The following is a 21,904-nucleotide window of genomic DNA, read 5'->3' as shown; positions in this document are numbered from 1 at the left end:
AGTACCTCCTTGGCGTACAAATCCCTTTGGTCCCTCTCTCCTCCTCTGATCCTTAATGTCTTCAAAGAACACAACAAAAAGTAAGACTTTTATTTATTAATATTAATAAAATATGCAAAAAGCTAAATATGTGAAGTGGGTTAACCTTAAAAATCCCCCAAATCTGTCCAAAACCAAAATCTATGCACACTTTTGATTCAAAAAAATGCTTTATTAAATAAATACATGCGATGAAGAGCTGTACACAAATATCTCTACAGATGATCGAACAGACATTGGCATGACGAACAATACATAGCATTCCTATTTAGAAAATGTAGTCAGTCTTTAACGAGACCCATAACAGTCTGAAATGACCAGGTATATATTTCTTCGTGTTTTGATGATTGTGCCTTACTGGCAATGTGAAATGTGGGACTGCCACAATTATAAGAGTCTCAATAATTTGTACAGAAACAGCAAGAAATGTGCTTAGGACATTTTTCTTCTAAATGCCTCAGTTACATAAACATCTATTGACAGGCTTACCAGCTTCCTAGCCATGTCTGTGTCGATGCCCGCTAATGCAAAAGTATCAATGTTTGCCCGTTTTAAATGTTGGGACACAAAACCAGAAGCAGACTGACTTGATGGGTGATCCTTTGATGGGTTACAGGGGTGATATCTCATCTCATTGCAATATTAAGGGCAATGCACATTATTCAGTGCCTAGTGGAATGGGGGGCAGCTGGGAGGTAAGTACAGGGGCATCGTCCTGGCACAGTTTTAGGGCAATACTTGACATAAATTCAGTGCTGCAGATATACCTCTTTATTTAAAAAAAGGCATCCAGTGTGTGGTACGCTTAATTGTTCGTTGTAAAGAATGGCAGAAAAACACAATTTCCAGCCCTGATTCATTGAAGTGAAATCCACAAAGAAATACAATGCTGCAAAGAGTAATGTAGGTCAGTATTGATATTGTTTTGATTTAATTTCAATTAATGTCCGTTATCTACAGACCTTGGCCTCGATTCAATGCAGAAAACAGTATGACCAAAGGAAATGTTTTAAAAAAACCTCATTAGAGCACACTGATTGCCGCAGCAAATGCGGATTACAGCTAATTAGGATGGACAACCTTTCCAAATAACCTATATTCTGTGCAAACACCACATTTTTTCTTTTAACATATTACACATTTTATTCCTTTGTTATATAAAGGTGATGTGTACGTGCAAATTAGCAGTTGTAATGGGATTGAAGAGGTTGATACCTTTATGATACACGTGTCAGTATAGAAATGGTTAAACATCCTATTTAAAAAAATAGCCTAATCGCGCATCTGCAGTGTGTTTGGTTTTTGTACGGTGGGCATTTAGTTTAGTCAGGTCTAGTGGAGTTCAGACAAAAAAAACGTTCCCAGGGAAGGGTTTTCTATGGTTTCAATGTAGCATTTTACGTGCATTAATACTGTAGAATGAATGATTGTTCTATGAGGTTTAGGCTATCGAATTTATGTTTATTTTTACACCGTTGGGGAAAAATAAGGTTTAATCAGATCATTGAATTGAACCCCCTGTGGCCGCCATTGTAAAACCACACTGAGATCATTCTTTATCACAAATGCGAATGAAGTCTCACTTGTACAATTATATCCTGTCTAGAATTTATTTTTGAAAACGTATTTTTAATCAGATACTAGTTAAAAAAAACTTGGTGGAAGTTCCCTTATAAGTAGTTCCTTAGCACATAGATTAACCCTTAATTAATGTCAGTATGAGTGATAATGAATGAAAGGCATTGAGCTGAAAGACAGGTGTAAGTGTGCCATTTCTGTATTTCCGGTAGCTGTTTGTTCCTGTGTAGTCTTCATTGAACCGTAGCTCCTGTATCTAAACAAAAGTTATGAAGATCAAAATGCTTCCATTCCTTAAGAGGGAGTAAAATATCACATTATTACTGTCCGATCCTTCATTATTGCAGAAAGATAAACCTACATTAAACCGGACGTGTTTAATATAAATATGTTATTTATAAATATATACACTGTACAGCCAAACCACAGTTGGCACAATGGCTGAATTTGGCAGGAAACTGAATTTCACAGGAATGAATGAAAAAAGAAATCATTGTGTTACCGTTTTATACATGCTTTCGTGGACATGCGAATTGGATACCCAGCGGTAATCCTTAGTGGTATCTTCTTAGTGTGGTAATTAAAAATAATTAACGACAAATAAAAAATTCAATGTATATATACTTCATGCGAGAGGAGAATCTATTTTCAGAATGTTCAGATTCTCCAGATCAATGTCCGTAACAAGTAAAATGTTGAAGAATGTTGGGGAATTCCAGTAACAGCATTCTAAAAGTCTTCTTCTAGTATTTGAGCGATTGCAAGCAACAGGTCACAAAATGTAGGTCGTGTTTCTGGTCTCTATAATTACAAATATATCAACATTAACAAAAAGGATCAAATTACAACTGATTTTCTGTTTGAACATTAAATTGCAAAAAAAAAAAAACCACAGCCACAAATGTCATTTATTGGCCCATAAAATGTGACCCCCAGGCTTGTGCCTAGTTTTCTTCATGGAACAGGCCCTGCATCCAATTATGTTATTTAGCCATTGGAAGAAGTATGCATTTTCCTTTTCAACTATTTTAATAAGGTTTCTAACCAATAGTGCCTGAAACAGTTGAAACAATTATACATATACCGTATTTTCCCGATTATAGACTGCACTTCCCCCCCACTTTAAGTCTTTAAAGTGGAGATGCGGCCTATACTCAGGGTTTAGCTCAGGGATGCGCAATTCATATCGCCCGGGACATATCTGGGGGGCATAAAGCATACCAGGAGGCAGAGTGGCATATCTATAAGTAAGGTGCATTGGGAATTAAGGGGGGCTTAAAGAGGCCATTGGTTTTCCAAATTTCTGTTTTTATATAACCTATGCTGACTAACCGCATAATAGATACCAAAAATGTGAAAATACATGTATTCCTGTTCATTAAATAAAATACTGTTTTACCATTCCACTCGTGTGTATGTTTTCTTTAAAACATTTTTTTTTTTGTTAAATAGCACCAAACTTTAAGAGTGCGACCCAATGCGGTATATCATTGTGGGAAATTCTACATTAATAAAATGGTTTAGCTCAGAACCTGTATTTTTTAAGGATATTTTATTCCTCAGTTATAATCAACCATAGTCTATAAATGTCAGTTTTTGCACAGGATAATGATATGGAATGAGCACCACCATCCCACCTGTGTGCAGGCAGAGCTATCTAGGAATTATTTCGTTAGTTCAAGTTGAAGTCTTATTGAGTACACATGTGTTTAGTGAAGCAAGAAAGAGGATTTCTAATTGCACCTTACCTCATGCCAACACTCCATCATAACTGTGTATATTCTTTTTGTTGCCTGTTTTGGTCGATACAGTCTCTCTCCTCTTGTCACCATACTCACCACCTCAGCATTTGTGTACGACTCAAACGGCATTTTTCCGTCTGTAAACACCTCCCACATTAACACACCTGAAAGGAATAGCAATGTAAAATGTTACATGCGTGATCTGTCAGGAAGGAAGCCAGGGCGCCAAACCTGTGACTACTGTCAAAATGGGCAACCATTGTTACCATGGTGACCATGGTGACAAAACTATACATAAAGTACACTGGATGACACTTTCTCTTATAAAAGGTACATATCCACCGATCAATCTGCCTATGTTAATGTAAACACAATTAAACATCGAAGTTTTACTTGTAGTTAAAATCACAGAATAAATAGGTACGTTGTTATGGTGATTGGACCATTTGACCACATCAGAACATCAATAAGCAACAGGGCTCTACTGCTCTTCTGTAGAATTCTTTAAACTAAATAAACTGATTTAATAAAAATACACAGAGAAACTTAAATAATATGGTAGTATGCTTTATATTGAGGAATCAAACATTATCTTACCAAATGACCAGACATCAGATTTACTGCTGAACTTGCTGTAGTTGAAAACCTCCGGTGGAGACCATTTTACTGGGAATTTAGCTCCGCAAGAACTTGTGTATTGGTTATCTAGAACATACCTTGCAGCAAAAAAACAACTTAATGAGTAGGAGAATGTTTCAAATTGAGAGCACCTAAGGCCTGGTATATGGTCTTTATACAGAACCGCCACCAATCTTTCTGAAACAGACTATACAGGCTATATATTTGGTATATCATGAGATGCTCTAAATCTCTTCTTAGTAGCTTCTTGACGTTAATCAGACGTCAGCAATCAGACGTTAAAGAAACTCAACTACTAATCCTCTAAGAACAAGGAAAGTGAATAACACACAAGGTATTTAAGAATTTATTGACTGAATAAGCAAAGTATTGGGTTGGAATGGTTTCCTGACAACAACATTAAAACAGATTATAGTCTAAATTTAGTCTGCAGCAACAAGGCATTTCTACTAATCATCCATCAGATCCGTTTGAAATGCAGATATGTTTGTATATGGCCAGTTTATCCATTAGCACAGAGTGGTGCTGGACCAAAGTGTCCGTGCCATGCCTGTGAAGAAGTGACAATGCTGCCTGGTGGCAGACAGCAGCCATTGGCAACCCAAAAAAGCATTTCAAACAAAAGGCTTCTTTTGTTCCTACCTGGTCATTCCAAAATCGGACACTTTTACCACGCCTTCATTTACCAAACAGTTCCTGGCAGCCTGCAACAAAAAATATGATACCAGATAGATTAAGAAGATGTACTAATATCTGAGAAGTTAGATCAAGTTTTCCAACAAGAGAATTTCATGAGTCACTTATTCTATGGAGCTAAAACCTTTTTTTGGGACTCCCACCATAGCACTGCATTAATTATCTGTTCTTCCATATGTTCGTCAAACGGTTGTTTTCTGAATTAAACTCTACACAGAGATAATGTGCCAGCTCAAGTCTGAAACAATGTGATTAAATGTAGAAGCCTCATCCCGGGTACTGAAGGGATGCATTTTTTTAGTATGCAGTCAACTTCCTCCAGTTTTTATTACCTATAATAATAATGCCTTGAGGTGCACAAATCATCCGCATCTGCTTGTCTCATTCTGATTTCTTTATCACTTGTAATAATAGAGACTGTATATTTGCCCCTAATCATATATATCAAGCACCTATTAAAACCTACCTTATATTTGCACCATGGGAAGGGTATCCTAACTGTTCTCATCTGTATGATTACTCTTCCCTGTTACATTATCTCTGCCCTATTGTTCAGTTGTTGTTGTTTTAAAAAGCCGTTGCATGGGCAAAAGAGGAAAGAACTTCTGCACCGACAAAGGGTACGATAATGCTGCATGTGCCACAGGCTGCCATCTGCATCGAGGGGGACCTTTAGGCTTAATATCTCTGAAACAATTATACTGCTCAGCAGGCAAAATAAGTTGTAGGTATTTTGAAGCTGTGACTGTGACAGTTTGACTTTAATTAAGATTACACGAGTATTCAATCAGGGAGAAAAGGTTTGCTGCATCTGGGGAAATACGGTATTATCTTACAAGCCCGCATCACAAACACAGTGCAAATGGTTCACCAATTGATATTAACTTCCAAATAAAAGGCCCACTTCCAGAAGACATGCAGACAATTGCCATAGAATTCATCAGTTCCTTACCAGGTCACGGTGTATGAAGCTGTTCGCTTCCAAGTACTTCATTCCTTCGCACACATCGTGACACATACTCAGCAGTAAGTCTGTACTAAAGCTTCCACTCTTTTGGCGAAGGTAATTCAGGAGGCAGCCCTGTTCCATGAATTCTGTGACTATGTAGATTGGCCTTTGTTGTGTACAAACTCCATAAAGCTGGACTAGTTTGGGATGGGTAAGTTTCCTAAAAATACAATAAAATACAGTAATTGCACTGCAGCATGCAAGCAGCAAGCGGGGGGGCCCCATGACACCAACGGCCTTGGGGCCGTTAATTATCCCGTCGTTAATCCGGCTCTGTCTGTGTGTATAAGGTGGGAGCAGTTCTTTTAACTTCCTGTTCTCAGGCTCTGCGTGATTATTCTGACGTATTAAGCTTTTTGTCTCCCATTGCTGGGTTATTGCCCACTATTGGTTCTAGCAGGTGCTTTTAACCCACATTAAACAGATAACCCAACAATTAAACAGATTGACAAAAAACACAAGCTAGCTTTAAATAAATTAATTGCTCATAAAGCTTTAAAAGTGACAGTTCCCTTTGACGTTATTTCCAGCACGGCTCTTTCTTCATTCACAGAATGGACTATGAATAAAATCCAGACAGACAATTTTATCACAAACCACCGACATGTAGCAGAATGGGGAATCCACAAGTCCGCACGCTACACTTTTACATTAGCCAATTGTACTAGAGTAAAAAAGAAGTCTGGTGTGCCCACATGTATCCATCAGCTAAAGCTACTAATATTTTATGTTATATCATGATTTTATTCAGGTTAGACTCACATCATAATTTTAGCTTCCTCTATAAAGTCTTCTTCAGACATCGCTCCTTCCCGAATTGCTTTAATTGCGACTTTGTACTGTGCTCGCCATTTCCCAAGACGCACCACACCAAATACGCCACTTCCAAGTTCCTTCATGAAGGTGAGCTCAGATGGGTTTATTTCCCATTTATCTTAAAAATAAAAATGATACATTAAAAAAAATGTTACTATCCAGTATAAATGTATATTCTCTGTAAAATATTTTATTTCATCTTACAACCCTTTAGTAAAATTAGAAAACATAGTACTGGTTAGGGTTCATGCGGCTTAACAAGTCTCAATCATATTCTTATAAGCCAGGAAAGTGGATTAATAAAAGAGGAAGTATTAGGTAACCAAATAAAGAAGGAAATATTAAAAAAAATAAAAATAAAGCTAAAAACATTATTTCCCACATAGATTTATATCTGTTTGTAGTGTAATTCACAATCCAAGATATGATACCTTCTGTCTCTTATCCCAATGTACCATTAAGCCACAATTAATGACCTCTAAAGTAAGACAGGTAGTTTCAATATTTAGTTTTATAGCTGAACACCCTTAAAGTACACCCTGGGACTATTAAATGTTTCCTCATATCAGTACTACAGTCTTTCATGATGTCAACAACCTTCGCGTCCCCAGGCGGTAGCAATAAGCATACCATAACTGAATCCAGCTGTCGTCGGAGCTGACTTTGCTTTGGAACATACAGGGTATCGCAGTCTGGTTACAAGACCTAAAGATAATAACAGAGATTAGAAAATGAAAAGATAACATCTGACATGTTCCTTCCTTCAGCTGACGCTGGTTATGCTGTGTGAACAATTATAATTATTATTATTTATCGTTTTATATATCTTATATTATAGCTCCACACATATACAGAAATCGGTCACAGCAAATGGCACTGCTTTCACCAAATAAACATGTCAATAATAGTCAACAATCATATGCTATGTTAAGATCAATAAAACATATGTGATATTACATCTTTTACATCATGGACCTTAAGATATTTAAATGAAAAGGAAACAAAACTGGGCACACTAACACTAATCTAATTATACGTATTTCCTGTTGAGTGCACAAGTTAGGAAATATGTTGAAGATTTGAAAAGAACCGGACATAAGTACAAATCATTGAATACATTTCTTTAAGACTGCAAACGTCTCATATGAGCCAACTGGTGCAATATTGATTGGCTATGTGTGACATGATGCTATGTCTTGACATCATCAGCCAATACCACAATTTAATAAAATCTGGCTTTAAGAACTCAGATTTTTTAGGTATTTAAATGAGAGGTTTAGATTATAGACCACTTATCCTATTTATATTCCACATATTTGAGTGGCTGAGAACAATGGTGATTGTCTGTATCTTAATATATTATATTAATCCACTCACCAGCTGCATTATGCTTGTGATACTCGATCATTTCAGGGATTGTGTTGAAGACATGCTTCTCTGCCAGGTAGTACTGCTTTGGAAAGCCCGTCTCTTTGATGTGGTAGTGCCTAATTGAAGAGGAACCTTCTCTGCAATGACAAATAGTACAATGCATTTGTTCAGCACGGGTATGTAAAAAGATACTTGCCTACATACCTGGGAGCTTCCCAGCATGGGCTACCTGGAGCTGTCTTCTAGGGGATGAGCTAGCCACACATAGCAGGTGGGGTAGCCCCAGACATCTTTAACGGGGAGGAGAGTGGGTAGAAAGTAGATATGGAGTTGACTTTGCAAAGTCAATTGTAAGCCTTCTTCATCTTTTGGTGTGTATAAATGGTCTTACTGCATTAAGGGTTAATATAACAAAATCAAATAATTAACAATAAGTGTAAAGTAAAGTGCAACTTATAACACACCTCGTGAAAAAAACACTTTAAATTTCCACTAAAATAATACAAATAACAATAAATATAAAGGTGTAAGCGCACATGCCCCAATACACACCTTTATGTTTATTGTTATTTGCATTAAAGGTTAATGTATGAGTTTGTAGCTAAGCTGTGCTATGTTAAAGCATTCAGTTTCACTATGCATCATAGACACTTGTTTTTGTTGATGAGTTGAAGAAATTAAAACCTCACATCACTTCTCCGATCTCCCCAATACATGCCTGTGTTTGTAAGTTAAGATTTTGCCAATAATAGATAGAAACTTACCCTCCATATTTTGTGTAAAGTGACACCGTATATAAGCCTGCTTGGCTGGAATCCCTAACAATAAAGCCTCCTTCTTTATCCTACAAATAAGACACACGGAGTAAGTTAGTTTTCTTCTGATGCAAGAAATGTTCCCTTTTTGGTAAACAGTCATTTATTTATACATGTTTCTTGGTGGCTTCTTATCAATCATACTGTAAAATCAGCACAAGAGGGGAATAAGAAAGAGCAGCAGCTTCTTCAAAATCTGTAGTTTGTGTCAAATTGCAACATACATTTTGAAAAGCCGACAAGCCGTAAGACTACGGCTGAACAAATTGCAACAGGATTCCATGTATTTCTAGGCAAGCACTGGGCTTTTATTGCCAGTGCTTTTATTATTATTATTTAGAAATAAAAGTAGCACCTAATTAATAACTCAAAGATTTCTGTTTCAGATCAAATTAATAATTCAACCTGGTGACAAGTGTAATTCTAAAGGTTCACTGCATCAAACCACAGATCAACACGTGACCCCTCTTTCTGGCTCAAAGCCAGTTGAGACCTTTTTGAAAACTTTACAGGCGTGAATAAAATATGGAGATCTAGATATGTGCCCTAAACATAAAGTACCTTACGAGTTCTGTCTCATTATGAGACGGCTCTTTGATTATTAACTTACCAGTAGTCATCCCCTGTTGATTATTGAAACTCAAAATAAGCACAACATACCCAATGAAAAAAATGAATCCATAATTAACAACAAATATCATAACAGTATCAGAAAATGCACACAGATAATTGATATAGCTGTATCACAAATAGACTATGCACAGGCTGGGTGAGACCATGGCAGAAAGAGGCAAATATTGGCTCATGGAGGGTTCTTAAAGACATAATCTAACAGTGACAATAACTAGCTACCAATAGCTAGATTAACTTGTGTTTGTAAAACACCGAAACTCATACTGAGTGGAAGGCATAATGGAAATAACTTGAAGCCAAATTCCCAATGTTATCTTTTAGTTTGGTCAAGGGTATATACAGCAAGGCAGAGAAAGCAGCAATCTAGGTAAGTGAAAGGCCATGAGGAAGCCTCAGACATAAGATTAGGGCGAAATGCGTTGAGTAAGAGCAGACTGGTGATGTTTTTATTTGCTGTTTTATTTTACATATGCTGAGTGCACCTACTCCCTGTATTAGTTGGCATAAAAAAGCTTCTGTTTTTTTATTTTGTGTGATTACAGCACATCTCCCAACTTTATTTTATTATTTTTACCTTTTTCTAGTAGGTAGAAATAGGTACAAATAAGCAAACTCAAAATATTAGTGTCTTGCCATTGTTGTCCCATAGTTACCTCATTTCTTAGGAGTTGTTCTGCTTTACTTCTGTTCATATTTTTGCTGTACCACCTGTGAAAAAGGGCAAATATTTTTATAGAGCCACATGTCCTGGCAATGCAGTTGCCAGAATTACAACCCGCATATTGTGCAGTGCGACAGGAGGCAGCAAAGAAATTAACAATGGAATATATCCAGTCTCTAAAATTCTTGTTACACCAGCAAGTTCAATGGATATTTTATAAAACACACAAAAAGTAACGGACCAAAACTTTCTGACACTGTGATGTCAAAATTTCTTAGCAGGAGATTCATCACAGTGTCCTTTAAAATAGTTGGAACAGACAGTTTGAAGCAGCAAAACAAAAAAGAAAGATTTCCAACTTCATACTTTTACATGCATACACATATACATACACATACTTACACATATTGATCTAAATTGTCTAATGTCTTCTCTGTCACATAATTGCTTGGAATATAACCTTCATTCCTGGAAAACAGGAATATTTCTCATGCTTACGTTGTGCTTTAAATCTTGTTGTAACATTTCATAGAAATTATAAACCATAAATCAAAAGATACATTATTATAATAATGCTAATAAAATTATTTTACTGTGGCTATGATTATTTTTTGCTAACATGGGAACCTGGTATGTGAATCATGTGGTAAAGAGGGGCTCCAGTCATGAAGTTTGGTAGCAACTTCTAGGAGGTACCAATCTGGTAGTAAAGGTTATAGAGGTATATGGGTCCGAACTGAAGGGACATGGACAACTCCTTGTAGTGGAAGCAAGTTGCAAGCCACGGCTCTCCCTCATTATGTTATTTTATTTAGATTAGATAAAGCTCTACATGAATATTCAAATACACTATTCACGTGTATAAAAAAATTATGATTATTGGATTTAAACAATTAAATAAATCGCAAGGGGATTTAACAATCTGAGTTCATCAGGTGCAATTTAAATACTTTTCAATGATGCACAACATTCACCTACCAGTGAAAATCAAATGATGCCGCACCTTACTCACCCATACTTATCTCTTGCTTTCCACCAATGGACATCCTTTTTTGCTAGAATGACATATTCTTCTCCAGAGACTAGGCTCAGATCCTGTGACTCAGTTGAGTGGAAATCAAACATTGCAATAACGATTTCTCCTTTATTCTCCCCTTTTTCATCGAGTTCCTCCTTGGGAGGGCATGGAGGTGGAGGCCTTGACTAAAACAAGACAAGAACCATTTTTAGGGTACAGGAAACATCAGCCATTCATTTGCGGAATATTAACAGAAAGTTTCATTTATAGAAAGAAACACTTTGAAAATATTGTAGAATATCCACATGATCAGAAATGTAAACATTTGATGGCGTCGTTTAGGTTTTAACTTTTGTTCTAATAGTTCTAGTGCCACAGCTGTGAAAACAAAAACATACAAAGTAATAACCCTGTGGAGGTTGTGCTGACGGGATGCCATCACATACCAAGAAAGTCACTATGTCAACCTAAATTAACTATTTTTATAGTACTTTTAGTAGAGTCTGCATTTTCTGAGAAAAAAACAGTGCTAATATAAACAAAGCTTAATTATATCTTAATACAGAGCGTGCCACAGTTTTTGATTGTAAGATGAAAAAAAATGAATTGGCTGTCACCAGGCCCGGACTGGGACAAAAAATAGGCCCGGGCATTTAAGCCCAAGCAGCCCATTTTTATTTATTTATTTATTGTTAAAGCCCACCCTTCATGTACCATCTTTGCACTTACTCATTCACACAAATCATTAACACATTCATTAATGCAGTCTCACAAATCATTCAAGCAATTCATCCACACATGAATTCATTAATTGTCATACGCATTCACAATTCATCCACACATTTATTCATTCTCATACGCATTCACACTACCCCCTCTCCCCATCTTATCTGCCCCTTCTCACTGTTCCCCCTTTTCACTATGTACCCCCTCTCACTATCTATCCCCTCTCCCCATTTCTCACTATCTAACCCCCCTCTGCCCCTTCTCACTGCACCCCCCTCCCTCACCCTACTTACCTTGTTGCCGGAGCAAGCAGCAACTGCGGCCGGGCCCGCGGCAGGACCGGACTGACTGGGCCTATGCGGCCTCTATGGCCGCATTAAAGCAGGGCATAAGGGGCACCTGCCCCTTAAGCCTGCCGCAACTGGAGGATGTTAAATAAAGTTTGAAAAAAAACCCCGATGTTTTAATGGAAGCCCTGTGCGGCCGCAGACCCCTAAGGTGGGGGCTTCCCGGCCCCTTAGAGTGGCGGACCCGGACGCAGTTGCAGCGGGGTTAAGGGGCAGGTGCCGTAGAGGCCGCATAGGCCCAGTCAGTTCGGTCCTGACTGGGCCTATTTTAAGGTAGGGGCCTGGAGCTGCAGCTCAGCCTAAGTCAATCCGGCCCTGCTGCGGCCCGGCCCACCAGGCAAACGCTCGGTTTGCCCGATGGCCAGTCCGGGCCTGGCTGTCACATTGTATTCCATTAACTTCTGCGCTCCACCGACTCAGCATATGATTCACAAACCCTGGTGCTGTATGCCAATAATGTATTAAAATCCAAATATATTAGCACTCATTATGATATGTATATATTTGTTTGTTTAAAGGTTTTTATTGAAAGACTTTTAAGAAGTTTAGCTTCATTACGAGTACTACATACCAACATAATATCCAAAACCCACATGTATTAACATAATTTATGGATACATATGAGTAATATCGCTAATAGCACTCATGCATGTTTGTTCACATTCATGGAAGATGTAATTTTTTTTGAATGCAATTGTTTAATTACACACGATTGCCATTTCTAGATTTTATGCATAGACTCCTTTAACTGTTATAACTACATCATGTCTAATAGTGCGGTAACATTGCCTGCCTGGTGAATAATGGTAATGTTTTGTCTTTTGTATCTACAGAATTTTCTTTAAAGCCCCCTGCCCCCCCCAACAAAAGAACAAGATATAAAATGAATTACTGATCTTACCCTAATTTCATCTGGAGTTGGTGGCAAAGGCTTCCGTGTAACTAGATAAAAGGAAACAAATATACAAACTTATATGTTTCTGAACATAAACCAATATTTTAAATCAATGTAATGTTGAAGGTAAATAAATTAATAAATGTGAGATAGCGATGTTTCCATACATCCAGTTTGTGGAACATAGAGGTATGGGAATTACCCTCTATCTAGCTTTTAGTAGACTGTCCTTCAGATGCTCTCGGCTACTTTAGGATACATTGTGATGCCAAAAGTTTTCCGCCTATGGGTTTGGGCAGGACTGCAAGGCAATGGCTTGTTTTATGGTACACTCATAAAGATTAGGATTAGAGTCAAGTTGTAGGCGTGCAGAATAAAAGGCAGTATATGACTATTGGGATTTAAGGGTTTGTATGGATGGTCAAGAATGAGCCACCCAAGGTAAATATTGTAGATATTAAAAAACAGATTTTACAGTATGCAGCAGTGGCGGAACTACCGGGGTCGCGGCTGCGACCGGGCCCCGGCGGCAGGGGGGCCCAAGCCAAGGGGCCGCCCGAAATCTTTTTTCCGTTTTTTTTTTTTAAATAAGGCAGGGGCGTCCAACATGCGGCCCGCGGGCCAAATGCTGCCCGCGAGACCTCGAGGTGCGGCCCGCATAAGATCGGCAGCCAGGGCAACCGATCTTACGTGAGCAGCACCTCAAGCCCTGCTACTTACTTGTGGGAGGGTCTTCTGGACTGCACAGAGGAAGCGGAGTTCACGTGACATCCTACTTCCTCTGTGCTTTAGCAGAGAAGGCAGAGGGAGGCCGCGCCCCCTGCTGAAGTGAGCGGCATCGAGGAGCTGCAGTGCAGGTAAGGGGGTGGGGAGGGTGTTTGAATGAGGGTGTAAGTGCTGGAACCTAGGCATGATGGGACTGTGATTGCTGAAACCTAGCTAGCTGCCCCCCTTGTGTAGTGATGCTGCCAGCAGTATGGGGTCTGCACATCACTTACAGCCACCCTGTACCAGCATGTACTGGCTGACTTGGCATGATAGGAGTGTGATTGCTAACAGCAATCACAGCGAGCACAGTCCCATCATGCCTAGGTACCAGCATTTACTGGTTGCCTGGGTATGATAGGAGTGTGATTGCTGTTAGCAATCACACTCCTATCATGCCAAGTCATATTGCTAATTTTGTCCAATTGTGTGTTACCTACTTTTATTAAACATGTGAGTTTTTATTATTATTTTTAAAGGTGGGGGTCATTTTCGGTTTTGGCTAAGTGAACCCTGAATGTTTTGGTCCAGAATTTTCATTTTAGTTCATCCCTAGAATAAATCTAGGGAATCCTGAATTTGTAGTCGCAAAACTTTCAAGGCCCAGAAATCAGTGAGAGGAAGAGTAAAGGTTTTGTGTCATTTTACTTTATTTTAATCTGCATATTTTATTAAAGGCCATATTTTTTGTCACAGTGAAAAATGAGTGCGGCCCGCGCACGTATACAATTCTGATGAAGTGGCCCACTGCAGAAAAAACTTGGACACCCCTGGATTATGCCCTTTGTACATGCGCCCCTTTTTCTTTGATTTTTTTACAGATATGATTCAATATGTAAATTGAATTTGTTGAAAAAAAATTGTTGGGTAAAAATCATGTTTTTTTTGGGGGGGTGGGGGGGCCCTTAACAGATTCTCGCACCCGGGCCCTGAGGCGTCTAGTTACGCCCCTGGTATGCAGTATGGAAACAGTGTTACAAACTTGACAGACACAGACACAGTATGTGCATTTAGATTAAGGTTTGTGTTATGGTAACGGTGATAGATAAAGAATACTTGCCAGCAGTGTTCCCTCTAAGCTGTGCGCTTGTGCGCACACGAACAAAAATTGTGCGCACAACCAGTAGCGTACCGGGGGGGGGGGTCCCCTACTGGTTGTGTGCACGGCACCCCTCCAGAGACGGACAGTAATGTCCGCCACTAGAGGTGCAGGCTCGGTTGGAGGGAGATCAAGGATCTCCCTCTAACCCTCTTAAAAAAATCCTGCTCCCTTGCGATGCGCGCGGCAACTGATGTTGTGCGTCGGGATTTGATGTCATATCCCGGCGCACAGCACTGAAGCCACGCCCACCGCCTCCACTGCACTGGAAGGAGAGGACACAGAAGAGGAAGAACGAAGAGGAGGAAAAGTGACAGTGACAGAGAAAAGGTAGGAAAACATTCTGTGAGAGTGAATTAGTAAGTGTGTGAGAGTGATGGGTGTTATGGTGTAGTTTAAACTGAATGTTTGTGAATGAATGTGTGTGTGATAGCATGGATGTGTAAGTGTGTGGGGGGATAGCATGGCATAGGGAGGCTGTAATCATATTCTTATCATGCTCAGGTTCCAGCATGTACTGGCTGCCTGAGCATGATAGGAGTGAGATTGCTGTTAGCAATTATATTTTTTTGTTCAATTTTGGTGTGTTAACCACACCTTTATTAAAAGTAAGTAACACACCAAAATTGGACAACAAATTCGATAACAATATTAATATATATATATGATTGCTAACAGCAATCCCACTCCTATCATGCCCAAGCAACCAGTACATGCTAGAACCTGGACATGATAGGAGTGTGATTGCTGTTTATCATATATATATATATATATATATATATATATATATATATATATATATATATATATATTGTTGTCGATTTTTTTGTCTAATTTTGGTGTGTTACTTTTAATAAAAGTGTTTTTTTTGTTTTTGTTTTTAAAGGTGTGTGTGGGGGGGTCATTTTCGGTGAATGCTAAATTTTCAGGTCCAGAATTTTCATTTCGGTGCATATATATAGATAGATAGATAGATAGATACTAGGCCAGACACTAATGTGGTAGGACTACACCGCATCAATGTTTGGCTTAGTATATAGTGATTGGGGTTATGCTGCATTATTGCCAATGTCTGGCTCAATGTATAGTGATAGGTGTTGTGTTGCACCACGGTCAATGTGTGCCTCTGTATATAGTGATAGGTGTTATGCTGTACCACCGTCAGTGCATGCCTCAGTATATAGTGATAGATGTTCCGCTGTACCACTGACAGTGTTTGCCTCAGTATATAATGATAGCAGTTATGCTGTACCACCCTCAATGTTTTCCTCAGTATATAGTGATAGCAGTTATGCTGTACCACTATCAATGTTTGCCTCACTATATAATGTTAGCAGTTATGCTGTACCACCGTCAATGTTTGCCTTAGTATATAATGATAGCAGTTATGCTGTACCACCGTCAATGTTTGCCTTAGTATATAATGATAGCAGTTATGCTGTACCACCGTCAATGTCTGCTTCAGTATATAGTGATAGGTGTTATGCTGTACCACCGTCAATGTCTGCCTTAGTAAATAATGATAACAGTTATGCTGTACCCCTGTCAATGTTTGCCTAACGATAGAAGCTATGCTGTTTTAAAGTGTGTGTGTGTGTGTGGGGGGGGGGTCCCACGTACAGGATCCACCCCAGGTGCCAAATACTCTAGGTACGCCCCTGCGCACAACAGTTTTTCCCAATTTTTTTTTTTTATCCTTTATGCAGCCTGGAGCCTCCGCTCGTGATTCGCTCATAATTTACTTATGTAGTGAGAATTTCACCTTTAAAAAACATTACAGTAAGTAATACTGTTGTGTAACTAATACTACATTATCACACTATAATGTAGTATTCTTAACCATGAGCGAGCTATACCAAAAATATAGAATAACAATTTAAATTTAACATTTGCAGAAGCATATTGTGCGCACAAAATTTTGGCTGTGGGAAAATTTTTGCACAAGAGAAATTTTCTGCGCACACCACCTAAGAAAAATTAGAGGGAAGATTACTTGCCGGGAATTAGTGTTTTTTATGCCAAGCATGTGGCACTAGATGAAGGTTTGGGTTATAGTAGTAGTTTTGTTTAGACTACCATTTGGGCTATTTCTTGAGGTACAGTGATTTTTAGCTCATGTGTATAATGCTTCTTTTAATCTGTGGGTAACACACATTTATTAAAAAGCTGTAAAATGTAAAAAAAAATGGCAACATGTTTAATAGGATAGAAAAATTAACCCAGTTTATACCAGTTTTTTTAAATCAAGGTACAATTATCTGTACCTTCCAATTTGGAGGATGCAATATGGGTACCTAGGTATAAAAGATGTCATACTGTTATTCTATATTCTATAATATTGTACTGTAAGAAGATAGTAGTGCATGTGATATGTTCCTTGGTTAGTGAACAATTAAACATGTAGCTTGTTTAAGAAAAACACCAGCTATATCATTTTGTTTAGAACATATAAAACCACTGGACTAACATCTCAGTTTCAAAGTACCCAAAGAATACTTACTGTCTCCAAAAAGATTATATTCTTCACATCCCGGTGCTAGCTTGTCTGTTTGTCGGCAACACTGATAAGCCCCATCTGCCCAAAACTGAGTGTGGTATTTAGCTGATATTAAGTTGTTGTTCTTTATTCCTGCAAATAAAAAATGAGGGAATCAAGTATAAGTACATTAGAAAAATTATGCATGGCAATATATGAATACTACTGTATTCAGTTTGAGCAGAAGTTAAGGGTGGAGATAAAGGTTATGATAATGGAGTCTATCAAGACAGCTAGAGGCAAAAGCAGTCACTAGCCTAGTGGCCCATCAGTGATTCTTTGTGCCCCGGAGCCAATTCTCCCTATGTGCCAGTCTATGCATTGTTCACAAACATGTCACAAAGAACAAAAACAGAAGCTGCCCAAGGTCCAACCACCTTGCCTAAGGCAGAACAACCCTTCTTGGCCATTGACTGCGTGACCCATTAGCCGCACATAAAAAGAGAGGAAAAAATAGGCGATAGTGCCCTTAAAAAACAAGAAACAATGTCTCTCTTGAACACTAGTGAAATTAAAATAAAGACATATGAACAGTTTGCCCTGCTCACCATCAGTACATGTTATTTCTTACCCTCTTTTAGAAGCTTCACCCACTGGGACCTGCTTTCAACACTTGGAGCAAAAACATACAGTGTGTTGTTATCGTAGACAACCTGCAGAGTGGGGAGGAAAAAAACAGGTCACATAGGAACAGAACCCAAAATATATAACTGCACATTCCACAGATAATTCAAATGTTAAAGATAAAAATAACAATATACAAATGGCCAATAACATTAACATACATTAAGGCAGACTGGTGCAAATAGCAAACTGTACTAAATTATATATATATATATATATATATATATATATATATCAAATAATAATATAGAAAATAAAACATAGCTTACTTGAAATGCATACTTGTTTTGGCAAGGCACATGGTCAAGTCCATTCTTTACAATTTCCACACATTTGACTTTTGTAATGTCCACTGAACCTTTCTTAGTTTTCTTCTAAAAAATAAATAAAATTAGCACTTAGCATGGGATAAGAAACACCGTTTACATAGCCTTACACCTGTATTAAGGAAAATACTTTAATAAAGGGGCCCGCTGGGCACTCATAATGATCTAACTACAGCCATTGATTCTGAACATTGGTTGATGCACACATTATTTCTGCATGCACCAGTACGCTCCGAAGCAACCTTTTTAAAATAAACATTATGTTGGGGTAAACTGATGTATATTACTATACGCATAGAATAAGTAGTCTCATCCCCTACTAGACTCTCCTTTTTTATAATAGAGGCAGTTCCAGGCCCCTACCTTAAAATAGGCCCAGTCAGGACCGGACTGACTGGGCCTATACGGCCTCTACGGCCGCATTAACGCAGGGCAAAAGATTTTTTTTTTTACTTTATTTAACATCCTCCATGTTAAATAAAGTTTTTGTTAACTTTATTTAAAATGGAGGATGTTAAATAAAGTTAAAAAACACCCCGATGTTTTAATTTAAGCCCTGTGCGGCCGCAGACCCCTAAGGTGGGGGCTTCCCGGCCCCTTAGAGTGGCGGACCCGGTCGCAGTTGCGGCGGGCTTAAGGGGCCCTGCGTTAATGCGGCCGTAGAGGCCGCATAGGCCCAGTCAGTCCGGTCCTTATTGGGCCTATTTTAAGGAAGGGGCCTGGAGCTGCAGCTCCATCAGCCCCTAAGTCAATCCGGCCCTGCCGCGGGCCCGGTCGCAGTTTCTGCTTGCTCCGGCAACAAGGTAAGTAGGGTGAGGGAGGGGGGTGCAGTGAGAAGGAGCAGAGGGGGTTAGATAGTGAGAAATGGGGAGAGGGGATACATATTGAGAAGTGGGGAAGGGGGTACATAGTGAAAAGGGGGAACATAGAAGGGGCAGATAAGATGGGGAGAAGGGGTAGTGTGAATGCGTATGAGAATGAATGAATGAATAAATGTGTGGATGAATTGTGTGAATGCGTATGACAATTAACGAATTCATGTGTGGATGAATTGCTTGAATGATTTGTGAGACTGCATTAATGAATGGATTTGTGTGAATGAGTGAGTAAATGCAAAGATGGTACACGAAGGGTGGGCTTTAACAATAAATAAATAAAAATGGGCTGCTCTGGCTTAAATGTCCGGGCCTATTTTTTGTCCCAGTCCGGGCCTGGTCACAGGCGTGAAATAACTCTTATAAGGACATTCAATAACTGCTTCCACTAGAAGAGCTGGTCAGTTCTGTGTTAGACCCAGCTGTGTATGGATTACTTTCCCCTTGAATTGAGGTGAACTTCCTTAGCAAGGGTTTACAGAATAATTAGGAACTGCAACCTTAAAGTAAATCTCGGGCCAACTCAGCCCTTGCAGTAGGGTTCTCCAAACCTGGGATGGTCAGAATCCAAATGTTTTATTGGGCTAAAAGTTACTCCCAGTATGTGATACTACAGTACGTGATACTACCGTACGTGATACTACAGTACGTGATACTACAGTACGCGATACTACAGTACGCGATACTACAGTACGCGATACTACAGTACGCGATACTACAGTACGCGATACTACAGTACGCGATACTACAGTACATGATACCACAGTATCCGCTACTACAGTACATGATACTACAGTACGTGATACTACAGTACATGATACTACAGTACGTGATACTAAAGTATTCGATACCACAGTACGTGATACCACAGTACGTGATACTACAGTACGTGATACTACAGTACGTGATATGGCTGCTCTGCGGGGAAAAAGTGTGAAGAACTCAATTTCCGAGAACCTGTCATATGGGATCTATTATTAAGCTAAGTTAACTTTTCATACATCTGTAAAGTCACCGAACTAATCGCCAAGGTGCAATGTTGGGTAAGTATTTCAGCTCTATAAATTCAAATTGGAATTTTAAATTAAATACTATTATCTACTATATAAATAAAATAATGCGCAAACACACAAATTAGGTGACTTTATATTGTTTTTTAAGTACATGAAGAGCATGAATATAAATCATTTGTGAAAAAAAACAACTTCCTCTTCTGGTATCTGCATTTGACTTGTTTCCGGTCTTTTTTACACAAACATTATTCACCTCCATTTACCACATTCTTTCGAGGGAAAGCGACACAGAAACACACAATGCATTATTCACATAATACATGGCTTACTATTGTTTAAAGGGACAATCAGCTGAGTCACAAACAAAAAACAGAAGTAGATATAAATGTATTTTTCTTTATAAAGCACCAGCAGGTTCTGTAGGGTGAGTCACTAAATAGTTGAGTGACTAAATAGTGCGTTAAAGCAGAATACATTTTAATGAAAGCACATTGAGGGGCGGCTCCAGTAGATGGTTTCCCTAATTCTTCTTTGTGCGTGTCTGCTTGATAGTGGATCATTATTTTAGGGAGAGGGCATGTCAGGTATTCTATACTTGTAGATAAAATGCCTACAACTATTTATATACCTAGCTATTTATGCAGCTGAATAAGGCAATAAAAAGATTTAACACAATTGAATGTGCACATGGACATTTCATGGTGCTTATATACAAAATTGTACTGTTCAACACCATAATACACTCATACCCAGCAAACATTTTGAGCTCGTAAAAAAAGAGGAGGAAAGAGGGACAGAGAGATTTGATGATTAAGCAAAGAAAAAATGACAGCACCAGAGGAAAGTGTCAGTGTCCGATCCCCTTGCAATGGGGTCTATAATGCCAGCAAAATAGTCAAAAAGTGCTTCTAGAATTGCTATGTATATCTTATCTGGCTTCCCATTTTTGTTTGTTTCTAATTATAATAGAATCTAAAATGAAAAGCACAATATAGAAAAGGCAACACTATCATCTAAGAAAATATTTGAATGCATTGGCTGGTCTTATTAACAGTTCCTTTTAATACTTTCCAACCACAAGCCAAAGAACTACGTAAACTACTGACTTACATAGCTTAGAACATCTGACCATGCAAAACCTCATCACGTGCTTAACTTAAGGAGACAGTAATGGGTGGTCTAGTAGCAAACATGTATTTCAGTCGCTCAAAGTGTGTGTCTGTGGCAAGCACTGAAATTGCGCCCCTGTCCAAATAAAAACCCATTTACTAGCCCCTGCTGCATATATATATATATATATATATATATATATATATATATTAGTCCCTGCTGCCGATAGCGGGTATAGATCAACACGCAAACCCAGATCAATTGAAATTCACTTGTGATCTCAGCACTGAAGGTATATATCAAATAAACAGAATCAGACATACAAGTCCTGTATTTGCAGGTATACAATAATAATATATGAAACGTAGCATCGCAGGTATAGATCAACTGAATAAGACATATTAACCCTGTATTTGCAGGTACACATAAATAATGTATGGAAACATAGCATAGCCGATATGGATCTACAGAATAACACAAAAACCCAGCTTTGCAGGTAAAGATCAATTGGAATTCACATAAAAACACGGCATTAAAGGTATATTTTAAACCCCCTAAATTACAGGCATAG

General features: G+C 38.6%; 1 protein-coding gene across 1 annotated transcript in view; it reads right to left on the bottom strand.

Moving 5' to 3' along the window:
- Positions 1-2,346: 2,346 nt before the first annotated feature.
- LOC149283250 (tyrosine-protein kinase Tec-like) overlaps positions 2,347-21,904 on the bottom strand; it is a 32,654-nt gene continuing 13,096 nt past the window's right edge. The window contains exons 2-17 of the mRNA XM_089497789.1: positions 18,279-18,383; positions 17,957-18,038; positions 17,350-17,478; positions 12,992-13,032; positions 11,012-11,202; positions 10,402-10,467; positions 9,992-10,046; positions 8,655-8,734; positions 7,897-8,027; positions 7,150-7,224; positions 6,466-6,637; positions 5,647-5,863; positions 4,641-4,702; positions 3,957-4,075; positions 3,366-3,523; positions 2,347-2,418 (exon numbers count right to left, since the gene is read on the bottom strand). Of these exons, the coding sequence (XP_089353915.1) occupies positions 2,347-2,418; positions 3,366-3,523; positions 3,957-4,075; positions 4,641-4,702; positions 5,647-5,863; positions 6,466-6,637; positions 7,150-7,224; positions 7,897-8,027; positions 8,655-8,734; positions 9,992-10,046; positions 10,402-10,467; positions 11,012-11,202; positions 12,992-13,032; positions 17,350-17,478; positions 17,957-18,038; positions 18,279-18,383 (1,755 nt within the window). The remainder of the gene's footprint in view (positions 2,419-3,365; positions 3,524-3,956; positions 4,076-4,640; positions 4,703-5,646; positions 5,864-6,465; positions 6,638-7,149; positions 7,225-7,896; positions 8,028-8,654; positions 8,735-9,991; positions 10,047-10,401; positions 10,468-11,011; positions 11,203-12,991; positions 13,033-17,349; positions 17,479-17,956; positions 18,039-18,278; positions 18,384-21,904) is intronic.

Source organism: Sceloporus occidentalis, unplaced genomic scaffold (assembly GCF_023333645.1).
Source record: "Sceloporus occidentalis isolate IW3139 unplaced genomic scaffold, rSceOcc1.0.p SCAF_107, whole genome shotgun sequence".
NCBI classification, from domain to species: domain Eukaryota; kingdom Metazoa; phylum Chordata; class Lepidosauria; order Squamata; family Phrynosomatidae; genus Sceloporus; species Sceloporus occidentalis.
The sequence above is the reverse complement of the archived record's forward strand: the minus strand, read 5'-3'. Positions and strand labels throughout refer to the sequence as shown.